We start from the raw sequence: 22,127 nt of genomic DNA on the forward strand, positions 1-22,127 counted from the left end.
ACAGTATTTTAGTATAACTTACATATAATTAGCAGGCCCAGGTCCGAAGTTTCCACCAGCTGGGTCCCTGGCACTGTCCAAGAGGCAAAGCGACAATGTCCAGGAGGCACCTTGGCACTCCCACTAGACAATGGGCAGCGCCAAGCAGGTAGGGCCGAAGGTTGGGGCCTAAAGTGGACTGGGGGGATGATTGGTGGGGTGTCCCGCTGCCACTCTGCACTTGCTGGTGATGAAGGGAAGGAGGATAGTGACTGGAATGGGTGGGTTGAGTCGGGGCTGCGGGGGGGGTTCAGGACTGCGGGGCAGGGGAATTGAGGCTGGGCCGGACACGTCCAGGAGGCAAGAGATCAGATTGTGGGAGAGTCGGACAACCAGCAACATGGTGTCGCGGGACTGGCCAGTGATCGTGCTGGTTAGCGATTGGGACACCGGCAGTGCGGGGCTACTGCGCATGGGCTGATCTCTGCTCTATAAGATTGGCACACGCACAGTGGCCTGCTCAGCGCTATGCTGCCAGTCTCTCCAGCGGGAATAGGCCCCGCTCCCTGATTTTTAGCATGATTCACACTGGGGCACTCTGCAGTGCACAGAGTATGGGGAAATCCATTTTGAAAATCCCACTAAAAGATTTACTCCAGTTTTTATGTGAATCCAGTGAATTTTTTGGGGAGAATCCCATCCACTGCCTTTTACGTAGACAGAACTTTCTTATGACTGGACACCCTGATACTGGGGACAGAATTCTCCCATTCTGTCCACAGTGGGTTCAGTGTGGGAACTGAGAATTGTATAGAAGCCAAAAAGTCAGAAACTTGCCAGCGTAAATTCCGGTCTCATCCTCCCAATGGTGGGTTAATAGTAGGTCAGTTTTCCCTCTGGTTAGTGACGTGAACTCCATTTAGATTTTCATGAATGCTCATTAAAACAGCTGTCTGCCAGCACCTCTTTAAGCTTTCCAATCTCGTGTCACATCAGTGGTAAAATACATCAAAACACATGCTGCTGAATAATTTGTTTCTAGCTGCTACTGGGGGGAGGAGCGAGGGTAGGGTGAAGGCTCCCAGACAAACCTCCCATTTATAGTCCTTCCTCCTCAGCCTCTGACATAAGAAGGTCGAAGCATTTTTCTTTTTAAACTCCTGAACATCTTGAGGATCCCAATCTAATTCAGAGATCATAAAATCACAGAATCCCTACAGTGCAGAAGTTCGGCCCATCGAGTCGGCACCAACTTTCTCACAGAGCACCCCACTCAGACTTTATCTCCTATTCCCGTAAACCCTCAGTTATCATGGCCAATCCATCTAACCTGCACGTCTTTGGACCGTGGGAGGGAATCGGAGCACCTGAAGGAAACCCACACAGACACAGGGAGAATGTGCAAACTCCACACAGTCACCCAAGGCCGGAATTGAACCCAGGCCCTGGTGCTGGGAGGCAGCAGTGCTAACCACCATGCCACCCAATTGTCCAATCTAAACAACTGAGACAGGATCTCCACTTGATTTCCTTTTGTGTTAGGCTGGCTGAACTGGAAGGGTGAAGCAGGTTAGGACTTTGCTCATTGGAATTTAGAAGAATGTGAGGTGATTGCATTGAAACATACAGAATTCTTAAGGGAGAAAAGATGTTTCCCCTCAGGAGAGACTCTGGGACCAGAGGGCCTTGTTTCAGAATAAAGGGGTGTCAATTTAAGGCTGTAATGAAGAGGAATTTCTTCTCTCAGAGGATTGTGAATCTTTGGAATTCCTTGCCACAGAGAGCTATGGAGACAGAGTCCTTGTGTATATTTGAGGCTGAGACAGATCAGTGAAGGAATCAAGGGTTATGGGGAAAGGGCAGTAAAGTGGACATAATGTCGGATCAGACATGACTCTATTGAATAGCAGAGCAGTATCGAAAGGCCAAATGGTCTACTCCTGTTCCTATTTCTGATGACCTTTTGGCCCCCTTATCAGCTGTGGAAGCAGCACCTCCCAAGGCCAGGGAATCCTCACCCTTCGCCCTACCCATTCCAAGCAGACTTGTAAGGAGCAGCTGGAGGTTGGGGTGAACGAGGGTTCCTAATTAAAGTTAGGAGCCGGTGTCTCTGGTCCCAGTCTTTTTCTGAGTTGGTTGAGTAAAGTTCTCATGTGAGTATAGTAGAACAACTGATCCCCAAGAGATGGGTGAAGATTCTAAGTGAATACTCTTGGCCTTTTGGTTAAGATCAAGTGTAGTATCGACATGCTGCACTTGGTTGAAGTCATTAGGTTACATTTCAGCTTCATATGAAGCAATTTTTAAAAGTGGCATCTCGGCCTTTTGGCTAAGATGCAAATTAGATCAAGCCTTGGAGGTGGAGCTACACCTACTCCAATCAGCTTGGATCATGTAGGTCAAGCCCAAGACAGGAGGTGAGAGCCCTGTCTTGTCAGCTTGGATCGGGAATGTCCCAACTTGTTGGGACTCTGAATTGGATTTAATTTGACTTGATTGGATTGGAATAAAGTTATAGTAGAACAACTGAGGAATTAATCTCCCCTTGTTTAGCTGTGTTGCTAAATCTGCCCCTACTACTGGAGAGTCCCTTTCTCCAGCAATCAAATTGTGCCAGGTATCAGATAACTCAGATAACCAGCAGGAAACCAGCAAAATCCCCAGAGAATTCTAGGGCCATGTTTTTGAGGTACTTTCCATTAACAAAAATAAAACTGAAGATTCAGCCCTAACTCATGCTGCCACCCAGTGATGGAAATCAGAATTCCCTCTCTTCGCCAGAACCCTTGACACAACAGATGAAACTCTCAATGTTCCTCCACAGTTTCCTTATGTGATTTTTCCATTAGTCATAAAGATCCCCTTAATGAAAAAAATGCAATCACCGTTATGAACTGTCTTGGAAGAAAATAAAAACCATTAGGGAGCAGGTTGCGTTTTTATCTCTGTTATTGCTGTCTGAATTTTCACAAATTGCATTCTCATAGAATCCTACAGTGCAGAAGGAGGCCATTCGGCCCATCGAGTCTGCACAGGCCACAATCCCACTTAGGCCCTATCCTCATAACCCCATACATTTACCCTAGCTAGTTCCCCTGACACTAAGGGACAATTTTAGCATGGCCAATCTACCTAACCCGCACATTTCTGTACTGTGGGAGGAAACCAGAGTCCCCCCTGGAGGAAACCCACACAGACACAGGGAGAATGTGCAAACTCCACACAGGCAGTGACCCAAGTCAGGAATCAAACCTGGGTCCCTGGTGCTGTGAGACAGCAGCGCGAACCACTGTGCCATCGTGCCGTCCCTATAATGGCACTAATATTAGCATCTCATAACAAAATATTTACTGCAGCATTGAAATTCATTTCTTTCTACTGATGTATAGTTTTAATGGGTAGCCATGTGCAAAATTTCAGGCAGTGAAGGCAGTAGCTCTTGGAAAGTTATGTAAAATTAATTACCAATAAATAAATATCGATTTTCTTGAGTTTCATCTTTAACAGAAATGTCATAAGCATATCGCAGTCTTGGTTTGTATCTTGATCAGACAGGGACATTCACTTCCTCACCCATGGTAACTGAAAACCCTTTGTAACTTCAAAATTGGACTTCTCAAATGCTTCTGAACGCCCCTTGCATGAATTTGAAATTGTCTGCACTGGTTCTTGTGTCCTGAGCGACATTGTCACTGCTTCCATCCTTGCCAAACTGTACCAGCTCCCCATCTTTCAACGAATTGAGTTCATTTTAAATTTCAGTTCGGAATTATTGCAAAATTGGTGGTGCATCCATAGTGTCCAGTCACCGTAGAGAAGCCAACATCATTTGTGAATCCACAAATATGCTAATGAGTGATAGTGATGATGATGTATTAATGACATCAGCAATCACGTGCTAGATTCTTAAGAGAGAGAGATGATGGATCACATTTTCTGGAATTTTCCAGGCTGCAACTGGCCCCAGTACATAACTTCACTGGATAATTAACAGGCAACCAGTGTTAAACATGCACTGAAGAAACTCAGCATTGCTGATAGGGATAGAAAGAGGGTAGGTGCCAAGAGAAAGGGGGTGGGCAAGGGCTGGCATTTCTAATGTGCTCGCTCAAGGCAGGGAAAAGCCTGGGAACCACAGGTCTCTGAGCCTCACATCTGTGGTGGGTAAGTTGTTAGAAGTCTTTCTGACAGATAGGGTCCACAGGCATTTAGAGATGCAAGGACTGCTAAGGAACAGTCAGCATGGCTTTGTGAGTAGAAAATCATGTCTCACAAATTTGATTGTTTTTTGAAGGGGTAACCAAGAAGGTAGATGAGGGCAGTGCAGTTGATGTTGTCTACAAGGACTTTAGCAAGGCCTTTGACAAGGTATCACATGGTAGGCTGTTGCATAAGATTAAATCTCACGGAATCCAGAGTGAGGTAGCCAAACAGATACAAAATTGACTTCATGACAGAAGCCAGGGGGTGGTTGTAGAGGGCTGTTTTTCAAACTGGAGGCCTATGACCAGTGGTGTGCCTCAGGGATTGGTGCTGGATCCACAGTTATTTGTCATTTATATTAATGATTTGGATGAGGAGGCATGGTTAGTAAGTTTGCAGATGACACCAAGGTTGGTGGCAGAGTGGACAGTGAAGAAGGTAATCTAGGATTGCAACAGGATCTTGATCAATCGGGCCAGTGGGCTGACGAATGGCAGATGGAGTTTAATTTAGACAAATGTGAGGTGATGCATTTTGGCAGATCGAAACAGGGCAGGACTTACTCAGTTAATGGTAGGTGTTGGAGAGAGTTATAGAACAAAAAGATCTAGGAGTACAGGTTCATAGCCCCTTGAAAGTGGAGTCACAGCTGGACAGAGTGGTGAAGATGGCATTCTGGATGCTTGGTTTCATTGGTCAAAATATTGAATACAAGAGTTGGGACATCCTGTTGAAGCTGTACAAGATATTGGTAAGGCCACATTTGGAATACTGTGTACAGTTCTGGTCATCCGATTATAGAAAGGATATTACTAAACTAGAAAGAATGCAGAAAAGATTTACTAGGATGCTACCGGGACTTGATGTTTTGAGTTATAAGGAAAGGCTGGATAGACTGGGGCCTTTTTCTCTGGAGCGAGGGAGGCTTAAGGGTGATATTGTAAAGGTCTATAAAATAATGAGGGACATAGATCAGTTAGATAGTCAATATCTTCTCCCAAAGGTAGGGGAGTCTAAAACTAGAGGCCAAAGGTTTAAGGTGAGAGGGGAGAAATACGAAAGAGTCCAGAGGGGCAATTTTTTCACACAGAGGGTGGTGAGTGTCTGGAACAAGCTGCTAGAGGTAGCAGTAGAGACGGGTACAATTTTGTCTTTTAAAAAGCATTTAAACAGTTACATGGGTAAGATTGATATAGAGTATGGGCCAAACTTGGACAATTGGGACTAGCTTATGGTTAAAAAAGGGGTAGTTTGGACATGTTGGCCTGAAGCGCCTGTTTCCATGCTGTAAATGTCTATGACTCTATGACTCTAAGGTAGCTAGCTGCTATGGAGCTGTCTCGGGGAGCTGCAGGTTTCTACAAATTAAATGGGATGGAAAAGCACGGCAATCTGTGTCTACGCAGCACATTCACACAACTGACAACCAGACGAGAAAATCGCAGTCCCCAGACTTTCCAAATTTTATTTTGGCCCTAACATTTCCCCCAACCCTGAATCAAGGTTGTAGCTAAATCGTGAAGGCCATCCACCAACTGGCCCACTCACCAACCATAAAATAGACAAGCTATGCTTTTAGTTGACTCCTTAATGGGCCTAACTGACTGCTTAATTGTCAGTGGGCTTGCTTCTAATTCCCCTGTGTGCCCGCTGTCAGAAATATCATGCAAGCGCATGATGATATCGGAATGCACACACAATGTCTTCTCACAAAATTCTACACATTTCTGGGTTGTGGATGTGCCTGTCTAAACAACATAAAATTCTGCAAAGTCCTCTTAGGTCTGCCATTCCTTTCAAGCAGAAAACAAATTCTCACAAGCATCCTGCATGGTTGTTCACTCAAAACAGTCCTTCTGCTTGTTCAGAGCAGTAGCTATTTTGTCTCTCTCAGTGTCTCAAACAGCAACAGTCTCTTTCTGAGAGTTACTGTATGAAGATGTGAAAACTGTCACTTGATATTTCAAGAGGTTTCTGTTTGGGTTTCTTCCCTCATGGCAACCAGAGCTGGGCTGGGACTTTGAGCTGGGGTGATTGCAGAATTTTCAATTTTACCTTACATTCAAGGCAAAACATAACCATCTTGGAAAGTCCAAGTTTCCCAAACTTAAACACACTACATTAATCCACATTGATGGGGAGGGAATCGGTCACACACACACGTCCAGTCCCTGAGATCACCAAACTGGACTGAATCTACTGATTTGCTGTAGATGTCAACATTTTTGAACAGGCTTTTTTTTACTCGAAACCTATAAAGGTTTCACCAAAGTCTTCAGTCAAAGCATTATGGAAGATGATAAACAGTAATTTTGCCAACATGTTGTCTTCTTGTCCTGGGTACATACAGATTTATTGGTAACATCGCCTGCTTATAAAATCACAACCAGTTCATCTTCCAGTATAATGTCTAATCATGGATAACATGAATGCAATGTAATGCTATCTTTCTACAAATTAATAATTATACATGTTTTTATTTGTTTTCACAGAAAACTATGGCTAGTAAAACCAATGCGCGCAAGAGATGGACTTTGCTGATCGACAAGATAAAAGCAGAAGATGACTCAGAACATGACGATCCTCAATTCTGCATCCACTTGCTAAAGAACCCCACTCTTAGAAACTACAATAAGTTGAAGAAGTACCTGATACGTTGCAGTAACACGTGGATGGTAACATTTCTGGAGCTGAGTGGCCTTGACATCATGCTGGAAGCCTTGGATAAGTTGTCGGGCAGAGGGGTGCCGAGCATTTATGATGCCCTCCTACAGCTTACTTGTGTTAACTGCGTAAGAGCTGTGATGAATTCCCAAAATGGAATTGACCATATTGCAAATGACGACAACCAGATTAGAAAACTCCTACAAGGTACAGTTAATGAATGTAGTTGGGAATACCTTTCACTGTGCTGAACTCCCAGTGTGGCGCCCCTCTCAATAGAAACTGGAGAATCAAATGTAAAGCTCAGAGTGCCCATTTATAGCACCTTCGATTTTGAAATTGCCTGCATGTGTTCTCAGTCACTATAATGTGGCACGATGTCACAGTGGTTAGTGCCGCTGCCACACAGCGCGAGGGACCCAGGTTCAATTCTGGACTCAGTTACTGTCTGTATAAAGTTTGCACGTTCTCCACATGCCTGCATGGGTTTCCTCCAGGTGCTCCAGTTTCCTCCACACTTTGCATGGGAGGGTTCGATTCCCAGCTTGAGTCACTTTCTGTGTGAAGTTTGTACATTTTCCCCATGTCTGCATGGGTTTCCTCCGGGTGCTTCAGTTTCCTCCCACAGTCCAAAAGGTCTGCTGGTAGGTGCCTTGGCCAGGCTAAATTCTCCCTCAGTGTACCCAAACAGGCGCTGGAGTATGGCGACTAGGGGATTTTCATAGTTGCCTCATTGCAGTTTTAATATAAGCCTACTTGTGACACTAATAAATAAACTTTAAATTTTAATTTTAAACTTAAAAAACTTTAAACTTTAAACATTCCAAAAGATGTGTGGATTAGATTGACTGGCATGCTAAATTGCCCCTTAGTGTCAGGGAAGTTAGCAGGGTAAATACGTGAGATTATGGGAATGAAGTCTGGTTGGGATTGTTACCAGTGCAAGCTCAATGGGCCAAATGGCCTCCTCTGTAGTGTAGGGATTCTATGATTCCGTGATTCTATGATTCTAAATTATGGATGTGTGGTACTGGTATGTTACTGGTCACTCAGGGAGGCTGGATTGCTGTGGCAACATGCACTTTTACATGCACGTTACAGTTTGGGGCTATGGACAATGATGGTAGAGGCACCAACTTTCTTTCCATCACATGGCTCACCAGGAGTCTCTCCCTCTCTTATCATCATTGTGTTTTGGAGAATTTTCCAGTTAACATTCAAGCCATTTGGTTGTAGTTTGCACACCTTTCTTCACCTTGAAGGTCCTGGGTTTGGGCTCGAACCCAGAGTTTCAGGCTCAGAGGCAGGGGTGTTAGCCTCTGCACCACCAAACCCCCTCTAAGGGGGTGTCAAAATGGATAAATATTCAGGAATTTGCTAGATGAGCAGTAGGGAATGAGGGGCTGGATGCACAATTTCCCCAGAGGAGATGAAATAGCTGGGGTGGATTATGCACAATGGCCCAGCTTTTGCAGTAGGAATAATGGTGAAACTAATACCACCACTAAACACTAGATCACCACAACCTCCTTCACACATGCTGTTAAATAGTAACCAGCATACTGCTGTCCAGTTTCTATTGACCGAGGTTCACCTGACCCAGGTTCAATTCCAGCCTCGAGAGAGTGTGTGGAGTCTGCACGTTCTCCCCATGTCTGCGTGGGTTTCCTCAAAGCCTCTTCAACTGAGCCATTGGTTCCCAACCTGGAAATATTCCCACCAATTGCTCACATACATCTGACTGAAAAATCCGGGATTATCTGTGTAGCGGATTTGATGGGGCAAGTGACCTCTTTGTAATCCATACTTCCTCATGTTCCCGATTATATTTTGATGACACTTATCTGTACAGAAATTAATATAAAAATAAGCTCTTACACAGTATTGCATTTGGTATATATGCTTGCACATTTACACAGATTAACAAATCTAGATTTATAATATGTCATATACAGAATTCATTAGAAGATGTCTTTTTGTTCAGTAGGGCAGCACAGTGCTATAGTGGTTAGCACTGCTGCCTCACAGCACCAGGGTCCCAGGCTCAATTCCAGCCTCGGGTCGCTCTCTATGTGGAGCTCTCCCTGCGTCTGCATAGATTTCCTCTGGGTGTCCCGGTTTCCTCCCGCTGTCCAAAGATGTGTGGGTTAGGTTGGTTGGCCATGTTAAATTGAAAGAAATCCCACAACACCAGTTTAAAGTCAAAACAGGCTTATTTGTAGCAAAAGCCGCAAGCTTTCAGAACAGCTTGTCCCGAAAGCTGGCATCTCCACATCATGTTAAATTGACCCCAGGGGCAGGGGGATTTGTCAGATAAACATGTGCCATTGCAGGAATAGGGCCTGGGTGGGATTGTGGTTGATACAGACCGGATGGGCTGAATGGCCTCCTTTTTTACTGTAAACATTCTATGAAGAATATGGAATCATAGAATCCCCAGAGTGTAGAAGGAGGCCATTCAGCCCATCAAGCCTGCACTGACAACAATTCAACCCAGGCCCTGCCTCTATAACCCTTAGATATTTACCCTGCTAGTTCCCCAGATGTTAAGGAACAATTTAGCATGGCCAATCAACCTAACCATACATCGTTGGACTGTGGGAGGAAACCGGGGCACCTGGAGGAAACCCACACAGACACAGAGAGAATGTGCAAATTCCATATAGTCACCCACAATGGGAATTGAACCTGGAAACCTGGCGTTGCGAGGCAGCAGTGCTAACCACTATGCCATCGTACCTCCCACACAATAAGTGGAAGTGCTGACACTTATTTGATAAATTCTGCTTCCATACAGCTCTAAACTCACCTGTCATCCTGGTGAAGAAACAAGTGTTTGACTTGCTGGCTGCGCTCTGCATGTACTCAACAGAGGGGCATGTTCAGGTTTCACAAGCATTACGACACCACAAGGTAAGTATATGCCTCAATTACTGCAGGAAACATGACATTGATTGAAAGAATGGAGGGATGGGGGGGTAGAGTGGTGGGTGGGTGGTGGGGTGGGTGAGCAGGGAGGGAGTTATTTTCAGGGTTCTGCACTTATGGGCAGTTAAACAAATGGAAGTAAAATCTGCCACATCTGATTTTCTAATACTTGCTATGCCAGTGACCCAATAGACATTGCCTTTAGATGTAGAAAGCTGCACCCACCTTGTGCAGACGTTTGACGGACGTTTAAGAAACAACTTAGTGATGCCAACCTCTATTTTCTCAGGCAACAAAGGAAATTTGACATGTCCGCTACAACTCTCCCCAACTTTTACAAATGCACCATAGAAAGCATTCTTTCCAGTTGTATCACAGCTGGGCATGCCTCCTGCTCTGCCCAAGACCACAAGGTTGTGAATGCAGCTCAGTCCATCACGCAAATCAGCCTCCCATCTATTGATTTTGTCTACATTTCCTGCTGCCTCAGAAAAGCAACCAGCATAATGAAGGACCCCACGCACCTAAGACATTCTTTCTTCCACCTTCTTCCATCGGGAAAAATCTACAAAGGTCTGAGGTCACATACCAACTGATTCAAGAACAGATTCTTCCCTGCTGCCATCAGACTTTTGAATGGACCTACCTTATATTAAATTGATCTTTCTATGACTGCAACACTACATTCTGCACTCTCCTTTCCTTCTCTATGAACAGTACACTTTGGCTGTATAGTGTGCAAGAAACAATACTTTTTACAGTATACCAAAACAGTATAAATCAAATTAAAATCAAACATCAAATCAAATCCAATAAGGCAAATTGCTATATTGATGTAGATCCCAAGATTACATAGATTCGCAGAATAGTACCATCCATGTTCCAGTGCAAATATCTGTATCATTTCTAGCAGTAGAGTGCTTGCAATGGCAATGCCTTGTGAAATAAAGCATTCTTTCTTAAAAGACAGCCTCTGATCTCTTGATGACAAAAAGAACCAGCAGAGTTTAATGTGGGGCTCAAGATTTCACACTCTTTTCAGTGTAATTTCAGTGTAACATCAGCAGATTAGGCAGCAATTCCTGATGGACTACCACCCAATAAATCAGATTGTCCCCCTCACTTTAACTGGCCTCATTAGTTCATTTATATGTATTCAATGTTTTCAAGAGGTGGCTGGATATAAAACTTGGGGCGAATGGGATCAAAGGTTTTGGGGAGAAAGCAGGATTAGACTATTGAGTTGGATGATTAGTCATGACTGTGATGAATGGCTCGAAGGGCCAAATGGTCTCCTCCTGCCCCTATCTTCTATGTTTATATGTAATATCAAGCGGGTCAATGTACTACAACCTGAGTTTCCTGCTTTTACACTGGCATTTGGGAAAAAGTCACAGTGAGATTTGTAAACTGTCACTCTTGCCAGGCTCAGTTAAGGCAGAAGGAAGTGAAACTGGTTAATAAATCATACAGGAATCTGGACTTTATAAATAGAGGCATAGAGTACAAAAAGCAAAGTTACGTTAAACCAGTACAAAACACTGTTCCCACATTAACTGGGGTATATGTCTACCTCTGGGTATCGCAGTTTAGGAACGACATTAGAAATGGTGTAGTAAAGATTCCTGAGAATGGTTGAGGGATGAGAGGTTTCATCTTCAAGGAAGAATTGGAGAAGCTGGGATTGCTCTCCTTGGAGAAGAGAAAACTGAGAGGAGATTGGATGAGGCCATTCAAAATCACAAAGGTTATGGACAAAGTAGCTAGGCGGAAATCGTTCCGACTGGTGGAAAGATCAAAAAGGAGAGGACGCTGATTTAAGTTGATCAGCGAAAGAAGCAATGGCTAAAGGAGGAAAAGTTTTTTTTCATACAGCACATGGCTAGTATCTGGAATGTATTTCCCATGAGTGTGGTAGATTCAATCATGGCTTTCAAAGGGAATTGGATAATTATTTGAAGAGGAAAATGACTCAGGACTATGGGGAGAAGGTGAGGAAGTGGCATTAAGAATTGTACTTGCAGAGGAATGTCACAGAGGCGAAATGGCCTCCTTCTGTACTGTAACTATTCTATGATTCATTGATACTATGGACAGTGTACAGACTTTTTAATCCTAAATGCCTCATAGATACATCAGTCCTACATCCCTATCTGGTGAAGCAAGCAATTTAAAACAATAAAAATTGTTGGTTATAACCTGTGAAGTCCATTACTTAGGTGCTGTCACTTCTCTGGCAGTGAGGAGATGTGCCTAACTAGAGCAGCGGACACATCCACACTTGATTAAGTATGTCAAAGATCAGTCACTGGGCATTCAAGAAGCCAGACAAATCACAAAAAATTTAACATTTCCATCTAGCATATATTAAAAAATACAAGCTGCTTGTAAGATGTGTTTTTTCACACATAAATGTGTTACAGATAGCAGAAAAATGACCACCGTGTTAACAAAATACAGCAGTCAAGAACTGAAGCATATGCAGCTCAGAGTTCCAATTACAGTACCTGGATTGTTAGAGGTTATAACTAATACTGAACAGCTCTTTCCAGCACAGTTTAATATCCTTTCCTTTGATTGCCATCTGCAAAATAGCGCTATCACAGGAAATATAACTTACGACAGTGTTCTGTTAAATAATTGTAACCATTGTACAAGACAACAACTCTTATATATTTTACCAATAACCAGGAAATATTCATTAAGCGAATAGGCAATTTGGATCCTATTCTGCTTAAAACTGATTTCTAATCAAAGCAGTTCAGCAGAAAAGTTGCAAAATCCGAAGTGAAAATCCCACCTGGAAATTGCACACTTTATCAATCATCTAAATGATCCAGATGTTCCTTTCAATCAGTGCCTATTGCCTTGTCTATTGACAGATGTGATTAATATCTCTACAAATTAGATCAAGCTTTTTGCCACATTAAGTGGAACTTACAGTTTGTGCCTTCATTAGATCGAAAGCTTTTTGTTATTCCTTTGATCTTGCCAATAAAAAGTATTTTAGATTATTTAATTTCCCTTTGTCCCTAAATGCCATCTTTGTAAATTATTCTCACCTATGGTTTTATTTTGCCTCTTTTTAAAAAACATGATGTGAGAATAATCTTTTCCACACAACGAGTGGATGGGGTCTGGAATGCCCTGCCTGGAAGGGTGGTGGTTCAATCAAGACATTCAAGATTCCCAAGGCAGGGAGGCAGTAGAATTCTGGCAATTATGTTTCATATGTTCTACAAACAGCAGTGATGATCACATTGGACGTGCAAGATTTATCTTAGATAATCACTTCAATCTATTTTGTTCTTAATTGTATTTCAAGAGGACAAACAGATTGTTATTTGAAATCTTTTTTTTGACAGAGTGCTGAGAAGTATCAATATGGATTTAATGTCATTATGCACGAACTCCGAACAGATAATGTTCCTTACCAGGTAACACTACTCAGTGTTATCAATGCTGTTATCCTGGGGACTGAAAACTTGCACTCACGGGCACGATTCAGGAATGAATTCATTGGTAATATTTTCTTTACATATTATGTTGTTTGTCTTACATTACCTGCTGATTTCATTCAAAATAATATTTGCATTAGCTGTGGATTGTTAGGACAATTTCCCTTATTCATTGCTGCATATAGTAGAAAATGGCCCAGGAATCAACATAATGGGTGGGATTTAACATCGGGGATGGGGGTCATGCCTGCCAGCTAGAAAGGTTGGCAAGAGTCCCGAGCTACCTACTTGCAGGAAGGCTTACTGAGTTAATTGCCAATCTGGCACTTAACCGGACTGTGGCGAGTCTTCCCCATGATCAAGGAACCCAGACACATGATCAATTGGCTGAGCAGACTCAATGGGCTAAATGGCGTAATTCTGCTCCTTCATCTTATAGTCTTATGGGCAGATGCCCACCTAGAACATAGAACCTAGAACCTAGAACATAGAACATTACAGCACAGTGTAGGCCCTTCGGCCCTCGATGTTGTGCCGACCTGTGAAAACTAATCTAAAGCCCATCTAATCTACACTATTCCAATATCATCCATATGTTTATCCAATGACCATTTAATTGCCCTTAATGTTGATGAGTCCACTACTGTTGCAGGCAGGGCATTCTATGCCCTTACTACTCTCTGAGTAAAGAACCTACCTCTGACATCTGACCTATCAAGAGCTGCCAGCTGATTAGAAGTTGGCAGCTCTTCATTGCTCGGCAGAGTGGTAAGGTGTTGGGCATAATTCATTAGGTTTTGTTGAGGTATGTGCAATCTTGGGTTGTTCAACTGTATTTATAAACTTCTAAATATTATATACGTAGGTACAGTAATGGCGCAAGCTAGGAGCTATCTCCATTCATGCTTCTACACAAAGCTCTGTCCAACACTACACTTGGCTCTTCGGTGTTGGTCATGTGCTCACTAACATCCGTGTGTGGGTGGTACTGTACTCAGTCACATTTTAACCCTTTATGTGCTGGACCCTTCCAGGCACTACCTGGAAGTGGTAATTGCGGCCGTTATGCATCCACCTGTCACCCAGGGTTGTTAAAGGATGAGTGTCAGGTAAGTGATGGCAGGGCAGGGATTATGGAGTGGGGCCCTTGTAGTAGATGAGGGGGGAGCAACAACAAAGAGAGGAGACTGACTCTGAGTGGGCAACCCCTGCTTCCCAATGCCAGCTCCCTCAATCAGACATTGCATATCTTTGAACAAGGGATTCCCTGCGAGCAACTCTGACAGGAATTTGTGTTTTCGGCTTCCTGCAAGGCAAATCCCCCCACCTGCTGCTCAATGAATACCAGGGGATGGAATGAAACTGTAAGTGAGCATAATTCCCAATTAAAGACCTTTTGTAAAGTCTCCAACCTGAATCTTCCCCTCACTGGTGGTATTTGAACAGGTTTATATGTTAGAGCCTAACATGGTTATGATCTTTATCTACAAACACAAAAATTAAAGGAGTAACAGGTCATTTTCAAAATTGAGATTGATAGATCTTTATTAGATAAGGATGTCAAGAAGTTTGGAGAAAGGTGAGTCAATGGAGTTCAGGTAGAGGTCAGCCACGATCCGTTGGATTGCAGATGAGGTTCATGGGTCCGAATGACTTACTCCTGTTCATCTCTATGCATGGCACTAGTTTTGTGAGAACTATAATTGTTAATCTGCAAAATGGAATTGTGAAATCATGGAGCTTTCACATTTTTATTACCAATGATGAGAGTATAGGGGTCCTTCAGAACAGGAAAATAGTAATTAGGCCCAATAGGCCCCCACCATGAACAGAATCATAGAATTATTCACTGCAGAAAGAGGCCATTTGGCCCATTGAGTCTGCACTGACCACAGTCCTACCCAGGCCCTATCCCCATAACCCCATACATTTACTCTAGCTATCTCCCGTGATATGAAGGGGCAATTTAGCACAGACAACCCACCCATCCCACACATCTTTGGACCATGGGAGGAAACCGGAGCATCCAGAGGAAACCCAGGCAGACACGGGGAGAACATGCAGGCTCTGCATAGACAGTGACCCAAGCTAGAAATCGAACCCAAGTCCCTGGTGCTGTGAGGCAGGGCAGTGCTAACCACTGTGTCTCCATTTCCTCTCAGCATAATCCATTCCCCCTCTACAAATGTAATTATATGGTTCTTGATGCTATTAACCCGGTGCAGTTCTATGATTCTCTCTAGTAACTGCAATTCATCTTTTTTGGAACAAACTATTCCATCAGACTTTCCTTATTATTTTAACTTTCTAATTTGTAACTTTTTGTTCCGACATTTGATATACAAAGAATATTTCTACAAATCAGTGCAGCTAGTAGTGCATGTTCCTACAATAAAATAACTGGTCAAAAATGATGGGAAATGCACATCCCATCATCTACACAGTGGCACAGTGATTAGCACAGCTACCTCACAGTGCCAGGGACCCGGGTCCAATTCTGGCCTTGGATGACTATGTGGAATTTTGCACATTCCCCCAGTAGCTATGTGGATTTCTTCCAGGTGCTCCGCTTTACTCCCACAGTCCAAAGATGCGCAGGTTAGGTGGATTAGCCATGCTAAGTTGCCCCTTAGCTTCCCAAGGTTAGATGGATTATCCATGGGAAATGTGTGGTGTTACAGAGATAGGAAGGGGGGGGAGAGAGGGCTGGGGTAAGCTATCCTGTTACAGCATTGGTGCAGACTCGATGGGCTGAATGACCTCTTTCTGCACTGTAAGGACTCTATGATTCTATGATCTAAATGTTGGAAATGGGACACTAACAAGACATTCTTTCAGCAGCACAGACTCAAAAAGATCACCACTGTGTTATCCCAAAGCTAGTACAAATGTTGTTTTGTGAAATTGTGATATTTTTGTGAAAACATCTATAGAAAATACCTTAAATTCAGTAATTAGCCAACTAAATTGATTCTTGAGCACAAAAGATGGAAATGACTTATGATATTGTGTTTCAAATTATTTTACAATGATTATTTCTTTCTCTTGTAGGTCTTCACTTGCTGGATGTGCTGCCAATTCTGAAGTAAGGATTATTCCTATAATACTAAAAGCCACTGCTTGCAAACTTCAATCCAGTAACTGAGCAATATTGACAGCATTCACAGCAAATTGCCCGAAAATAGACGCTTTGCATTTGTGCGTAAACTGCACCTTGAGATTCAAAGGCTGGAAAACTCAGTTATAGTTTATATTTTCAGTGAATTTGAAAGTGTTTTCATTTAGTTTAATCCTATTTGGAATTTCACCATCAAAATTACAAATGGAAATCTTCAATTATTTATTCCAATTCCTACAATTGGGCATTTTTATTAGGGATGCTCTAATTCTACTTTACAAAACTTCTCATGAGGAATCTACTGTTACAGAGGTAGTATCAGGATAGTTAGAAAGTCATATTACAACCAGGCACAGTCAACACAACGTGGTTTGATGAAAGTGAAAACATTGCGGCAATTCTCCCAAAAGTGCTAAGTTTGCGAGAAAGCTGATCGAGGCCACCACTGCTTTCTCAGTGCAACTTCAGACTCGAATCTTCCCACTCTGTGTGCTGCAGAGTCACAACTGTGTATAGTATTAAAAACCGGGGCGGGGGGGGGGGAGGTGTGTGTGTGTGTGTGTGTGTGTGTGTGTAGAGGAGGGGCGGGTGAGGGGGGCTATTCGTGCCGGAGGCTGACGGCTCCGGAACTCTGTGCACGCACAGTGGCCCCGATCTGTCTTTCTCCCTGGCCAATCGCTGGCCAACCCGGGACTCCCACTGTACCAACCTTCCAGCCACCCCCATGACCCAGTCCCAAAAGAAAGGCACGGAATCCTTCCAGGATGTGGGGTGTGAAGAGCTGTAGTTCAGAAAGCTATGAGAGTCAGTGGGCTTGTAATGGATATTGGTCGATAGTCTATTGCCGGAAATGGAAATGTCAAGGAAGGGAACGGAAGTGTCTGAGATGGACTGGGTGAAGGCGATGAAATGGTGGAAACTGGAAGCGAAGTTGATGAATTTTTCCAGGTCTGGACGAGAGCATGAAGCGGCAACAAAACAGTCATTTCTATACGGGTAAAGGAGTTGTGGGAGGGGAACTGGGTAGGCCTGGAACAAGGAATGTTCCACATACCCCATAAAAAGACAAGTGTAGCTAGGACCCACACGGGTGCCCATTGCTGCTGCTTTGATTTGGAGGAAGTAGAATGAGTTAAAGGAGTTAAAGATAAAAGGGAACCAGTATTTGGATTATAAAAAGGCATTTGATTAGGTGCCACTTAAAGATCCCATGGATAGGGATAATATACAAACATGGATAGAGGGTTGGCTAACTAACATGAAACAGAGGCCAGAATTCTCCGATCGCTCCATCACTGCTGCCAGTGAGAATGGAGAATTTGGCATTCAGCCAAATCTTCATTCACTGCAGCGGGACTGGAGAATCGGAATCAATTGTCTAAGAAGAAGAAGACATTGGAACATGTCATCGTGTAGACACAGGGTGAGGGTAAATCTGCCTCAGGAGTGATTTCTCTCCACTGATTGAATAACCCGATCATTGCCTAGATTTATACATTGTGAATTCTCACTTAACAAGCTATCAGAGAGTTGTCAGTCCATTGAGCCACATCTCTGCATGAGAAAAGGAGTTTATTTTAATATGGTTAGCAAGGTTGGGAGCCTTGCTCACCAGAAGAAAATAGCAGGAATTGGGATTTGTGCCTCACATTAACCATGAAGTTAACCTCAAGAAAATCATCAACAGTACTTAGGCAATTTCCAATACGCACTGTGGCTGGGTATAAAATAGGAAAATTAACCCTTTTCAAACATCATTATATTGTTGGTTACTATTTATTTTCAGGGAAAAGGATGATGCAGATCTATTGATTCAGTGTTTAAAATTTGAGGAAGCCAAGGCAGAAGATGATGAGGAGTTAACAAAAATCTATGATACGAACTGCCATGAAGAGGTTTTTGCCGCACTGTTGAATAAAGTAAGATTGTAATCTGTTATATTACACCAGAAACTGCACACTAAATATAATTGTAAGCACGTGGTCAGAATTGTCATTTGTTCGTAGAATCATAGAAGACCTACAGTACAGAAGGAGGCCATTTGGCCCATCCAGCCTGCACCTACAACAATCCTACCGAGGCCCTACCTCCTTTACCCTCTATATTCACCTGCTAGTCCCCCTGATACTGAGGGTCAATTTAGCATGGCCAGTCAACCTAACTTGCACATCTTTGAACTATGGGAGGAAACTGGAGCACCCAGAGGAAACTCACACAGACACGGGGAGAAGGTGCAGACTCTGCACAGACAGTGACCTGAGGCTGGAATTGAACCCAGGTCCCTGGCGCTGTGAGGTAGCAGTGCTAACCACTGTGCCACCATGCTGCCCATATGGTGTTCTTGATATTAGAATCACAGCTAAATGTATTCGTTCTTAAACTAATCATGTGATATACTTTACAGTAATAGTGAGTAGTCTCCTGTTTTACATGCTCAAATGCAATGGCATTAGACAAGGGCCAATGTCACAGAAATTCAAGCATACAAACTCGGACAGGGTTTGGTCAGTCAGACATTCGAACCTGAACCCCCATTCAATAAGATTATCCAAAAGCTGCTGTTTAAGACGTGTTGCTCTTTCATTAACTTTGCCATCTCGCTCTTTGCCTGACTATTAAAATGGGCTGAATGGCACAAATTTACTGCTTGTTACTGTTCAATATGAACTAAGCTCACAGCAAAAAATTATTCTTGTCCAGTTTGGATTAAGTACTCTTTAAAAAAAATGTGGCAATTGTTGCTCATTGATTAACAACCTCTCTGTCTCTGAGAAGTAACAATGCTGAATGGCCATGTGTACTTGTGACCTTATAAGGACTTCAAACACATAATTGTGGAAGTGATAAGCTCAGTGTAGCTACGAATAATGGATTTACTGTACTTCGAAGGTTAGAAATGGGAAAGCGCTGTAAGTCAGAAAGGTCAATTCCTGGTAAATGAGGCTTTCTCGCTGTCCAGCATACAACTGGCTTTATTAACTTTCGTGCATATGAACCCTACCGCAGTACAGCATTTTTCTCAGATTGTCTCATTTGTTTCTTGGACATCAGGAAAATGTAAAAAAACAGAAAATTTGGATGGCAGAGTGATACTGTGGTTAGCACTACTGCCTCACAGCACCAGGGACCAGGGTTTGATTCCCGGCTTGGGTAGCTGTCTGTGTGGAGTCTGCACACATTCTCCCCGTGTCTGTGTGGGTTTCCTGCAGGTGCTCCGGTTTCCTCCCACAGTCCAAAGATGTAAGGGTTAGGTGATTGGCCATGCTAAATTGCCCCTTAGTGTCAGGGGGACTAGCTGGAGTAAATGTATGGGGTTATGGGGATGGGGCTTGGGTGGGATTGTGGTCAGTGCAGACTTGATGGGCTGAATGGCCTCCTTCTGCACTATAGGATTCTATGATTCTATGATCACTGGGTTGTCAACTGCACACCAGGAGCACATTCATCCTATGTACTAATCTCCTTAGCGTCACTCCTGCTTGCACAATAATTATAATTTATTATCATTAATTATAATTTATCTTTGTAATTACCCTTAATTGCTCTAAATTTGCTCTGTGTACTCCTTTGAAACCTCTTCTTTCATTAAATCCCCTTTGCTGAATTGGTCACTGTTTTGTGAATGTGCAAATAGCATCACGATATGGAAAGGTGAAACAAATAAAGTGGGAGAAAAATTGTTTCACCTGAAAAGGAAAATGCTCCTTTTACACTGTGATAATCCCTAGCAGTTCCAAGGGGAATCATTGTTTGATCTTGTCGTAGGACCCATTGAATACGAGCTCCTGAGTGATTGGCAATACACTCGCCAAGTGTAGCTCGTATACTGAACCTTATATGAAGCAGGCCCCTGAGTGGGTCCATTGTTGCATTGTGATCAGTGGGGGTGAAAGGGGCTCCATTACCACTTTGCCTGTGATCAGTGGGGAGGGAAGGGGGGTTCCATTGCCACTCTGCCTGTGATCAGTGGGGGGAGGAAAGAGTGGTCCACTACTACTTTGCCTGTGATCGGGGGGGAAGAGGGTCTGCTGCCCCGCTGCCTGAGATCAGTGAGGGATGGAGGAGGGAGGGACCCACAATTGGTGATTGGGGTTGGGGGGATAAGGGGGGGTCAGTAATGTTTTGGGGGTGGGGCAAGTTCTGTGGGGACCAGGGCGAGGCATTGTCCAGCCCAGGAGGGATGTGGCAGCGGAGCAAGATGTTATCATTTTTTCTGCACATGCGCAGTTGGAGGCGCCGATTGGAGCTGTAGGATTTTGAGTGCATTTAGCCCTGCCCTTAGGCTTCTGCAGTGCGATTCGGAGTTGCTGACATCCTTGCAGACAGAATGAGTTTGGGGGCACCTGAGAACAGGTCTAAAAGTCTGATATGAAACACTCCCAATTTCAAGTCCGTCCAACACTTAGAATCAAAATGGTAAAATAGGATCCATTATATATACCCATTACATTTCCTCAAAGCTTTACCTACACTTATATCAGTAAATTCATTTTGACTTTGTCTTCAATTCTAGGTGAGCAGCTCAGCAGCTTCTGCCCACCTGCTATCAATTCTCCAGGGATTCCTACAGCTGGAACAAACTGATAGTAGCAGTGCCGTGCTCTGGGAAGTCCTAGAAATCTTGGTGAACAGAGCCATCCTAATTGTTGATGACAGTAAGGAAATATTACTTGATAAAAATAGCTACAATTAAAAAGTAGTTTCTATCTACACTTGAATGTAATTAATTGCTTTTGGCCTTCTGAAAAAGTCAGAACTCTCCGCACTCATTGTTCAATTTTACTAGTTTAGTTTCATACTTCAAAATTCATTGTAGGTTTAACAATTATATCAGTTACTATTGTAAATTAGTTTGATGGATGAATTTTTGATTCTTCTTCCATTTATAATTCCAAGTAGCTTTACCAATATTAATACATGTTGAACTATTCATATTTCTAATGCCTCTCTTTGCACAGCTCCAGAAAGTGATGTTGATACCATCATGAAAAGACTCTTATCAGTTAAACTGGAAGTAAATAATCGGGAAGAAACGATTGTTACTAAACCTGAAGATCATGATTGTGTTGAACCCAAGCCTTCAACTGAAGAAAGTCTGAAGAGCACTAATTCTACCCCCTTTGTACCATCACCTCCTCCCCCTCCCCCTCCTCCCCCTCCCCCTCCTCCCCCTCCCCCTCCTCTCCCTGAACCATCCGGATCCCTTCCTACAATTTCCGACAAGACCGGTGTTCCACCACCATCCAGGCGGATGAAGAAGCTGAGTTGGCAAAAACTCTCCAAAGCAACTTCAGGTACATATGTGATATGTTCCTTCTCAATGAAAGTGTGCCTGTTAAGATATCACCGAGAACTATTAACTCTTGAAGTAGAAATCCAAACAACCAATCAATTAACCCACAGAACTGTGCCACGGGATTTCATGTTTTTAACCAAAAACAAACGTCATTGTACATCAAAATGAATTGAGCAAAGTAAGCATTACTTAACTTAACATTTTATAACTTATAAAGACTGGTGCTATAAATTGTGCTCTATTTTCCATCTCCCCCACCCCCAAGAGCTTCCTTATCTTTAAGGTCTCTTCAGTTTTCCTGGGATGAACTCAAAAAAATACATTTATCTATCTCATCTTCTTCAGAATTCACTCTGATTTCTCTTCAGTGTTCCAGCAATTCCCCAGGGTACAAGGTTTCATGGGCACCCTGCCATTAGCTTTTGGCTAAAGGAATTCTCTATTTTCTTTACCAACTTCACAACTCTGGATTCCACAGCTC

General features: G+C 43.2%; 2 protein-coding genes across 2 annotated transcripts in view; both read left to right on the forward strand.

Moving 5' to 3' along the window:
* Positions 1–6,680: 6,680 nt before the first annotated feature.
* On the forward strand, positions 6,681–16,321 carry inf2 (inverted formin 2). Its single transcript, XM_080201983.1, has 4 exons — positions 6,681–7,053; positions 9,644–9,759; positions 13,140–13,296; positions 16,284–16,321. The coding sequence occupies exons 1-4, from the start codon at positions 6,681–6,683 to the stop codon at positions 16,319–16,321; spliced, it is 684 nt and encodes a 227-aa protein (XP_080058109.1).
* An 879-nt stretch (positions 16,322–17,200) lies between these two features.
* Positions 17,201–22,127, forward strand: part of LOC145352362 (inverted formin-2-like) — a 36,631-nt gene continuing 31,704 nt past the window's right edge. The window contains exons 1-4 of the mRNA XM_080202114.1: positions 17,201–17,346; positions 18,137–18,269; positions 20,864–21,005; positions 21,309–21,644. Of these exons, the coding sequence (XP_080058240.1) occupies positions 17,201–17,346; positions 18,137–18,269; positions 20,864–21,005; positions 21,309–21,644 (757 nt within the window). The remainder of the gene's footprint in view (positions 17,347–18,136; positions 18,270–20,863; positions 21,006–21,308; positions 21,645–22,127) is intronic.

This window comes from Carcharhinus amblyrhynchos, chromosome 14 (assembly GCF_965287045.1).
Source record: "Carcharhinus amblyrhynchos chromosome 14, sCarAmb.v2.hapA, whole genome shotgun sequence".
Classification (NCBI taxonomy): domain Eukaryota; kingdom Metazoa; phylum Chordata; class Chondrichthyes; order Carcharhiniformes; family Carcharhinidae; genus Carcharhinus; species Carcharhinus amblyrhynchos.

Excerpts from the sequence above, each read along its gene's own strand:
- inf2 (XM_080201983.1), top strand. The coding sequence starts at position 6,681 with ATGGCTAGTAAAACCAATGCGCGCAAGAGATGGACTTTGCTGATCGAC. Across the intron at positions 7,054-9,643 it reads GATTAGAAAACTCCTACAAG|CTCTAAACTCACCTGTCATC; the intron begins GTACAGTTAATG and ends GCTTCCATACAG. Across the intron at positions 9,760-13,139 it reads AAGCATTACGACACCACAAG|AGTGCTGAGAAGTATCAATA; the intron begins GTAAGTATATGC and ends TTTTTTTGACAG.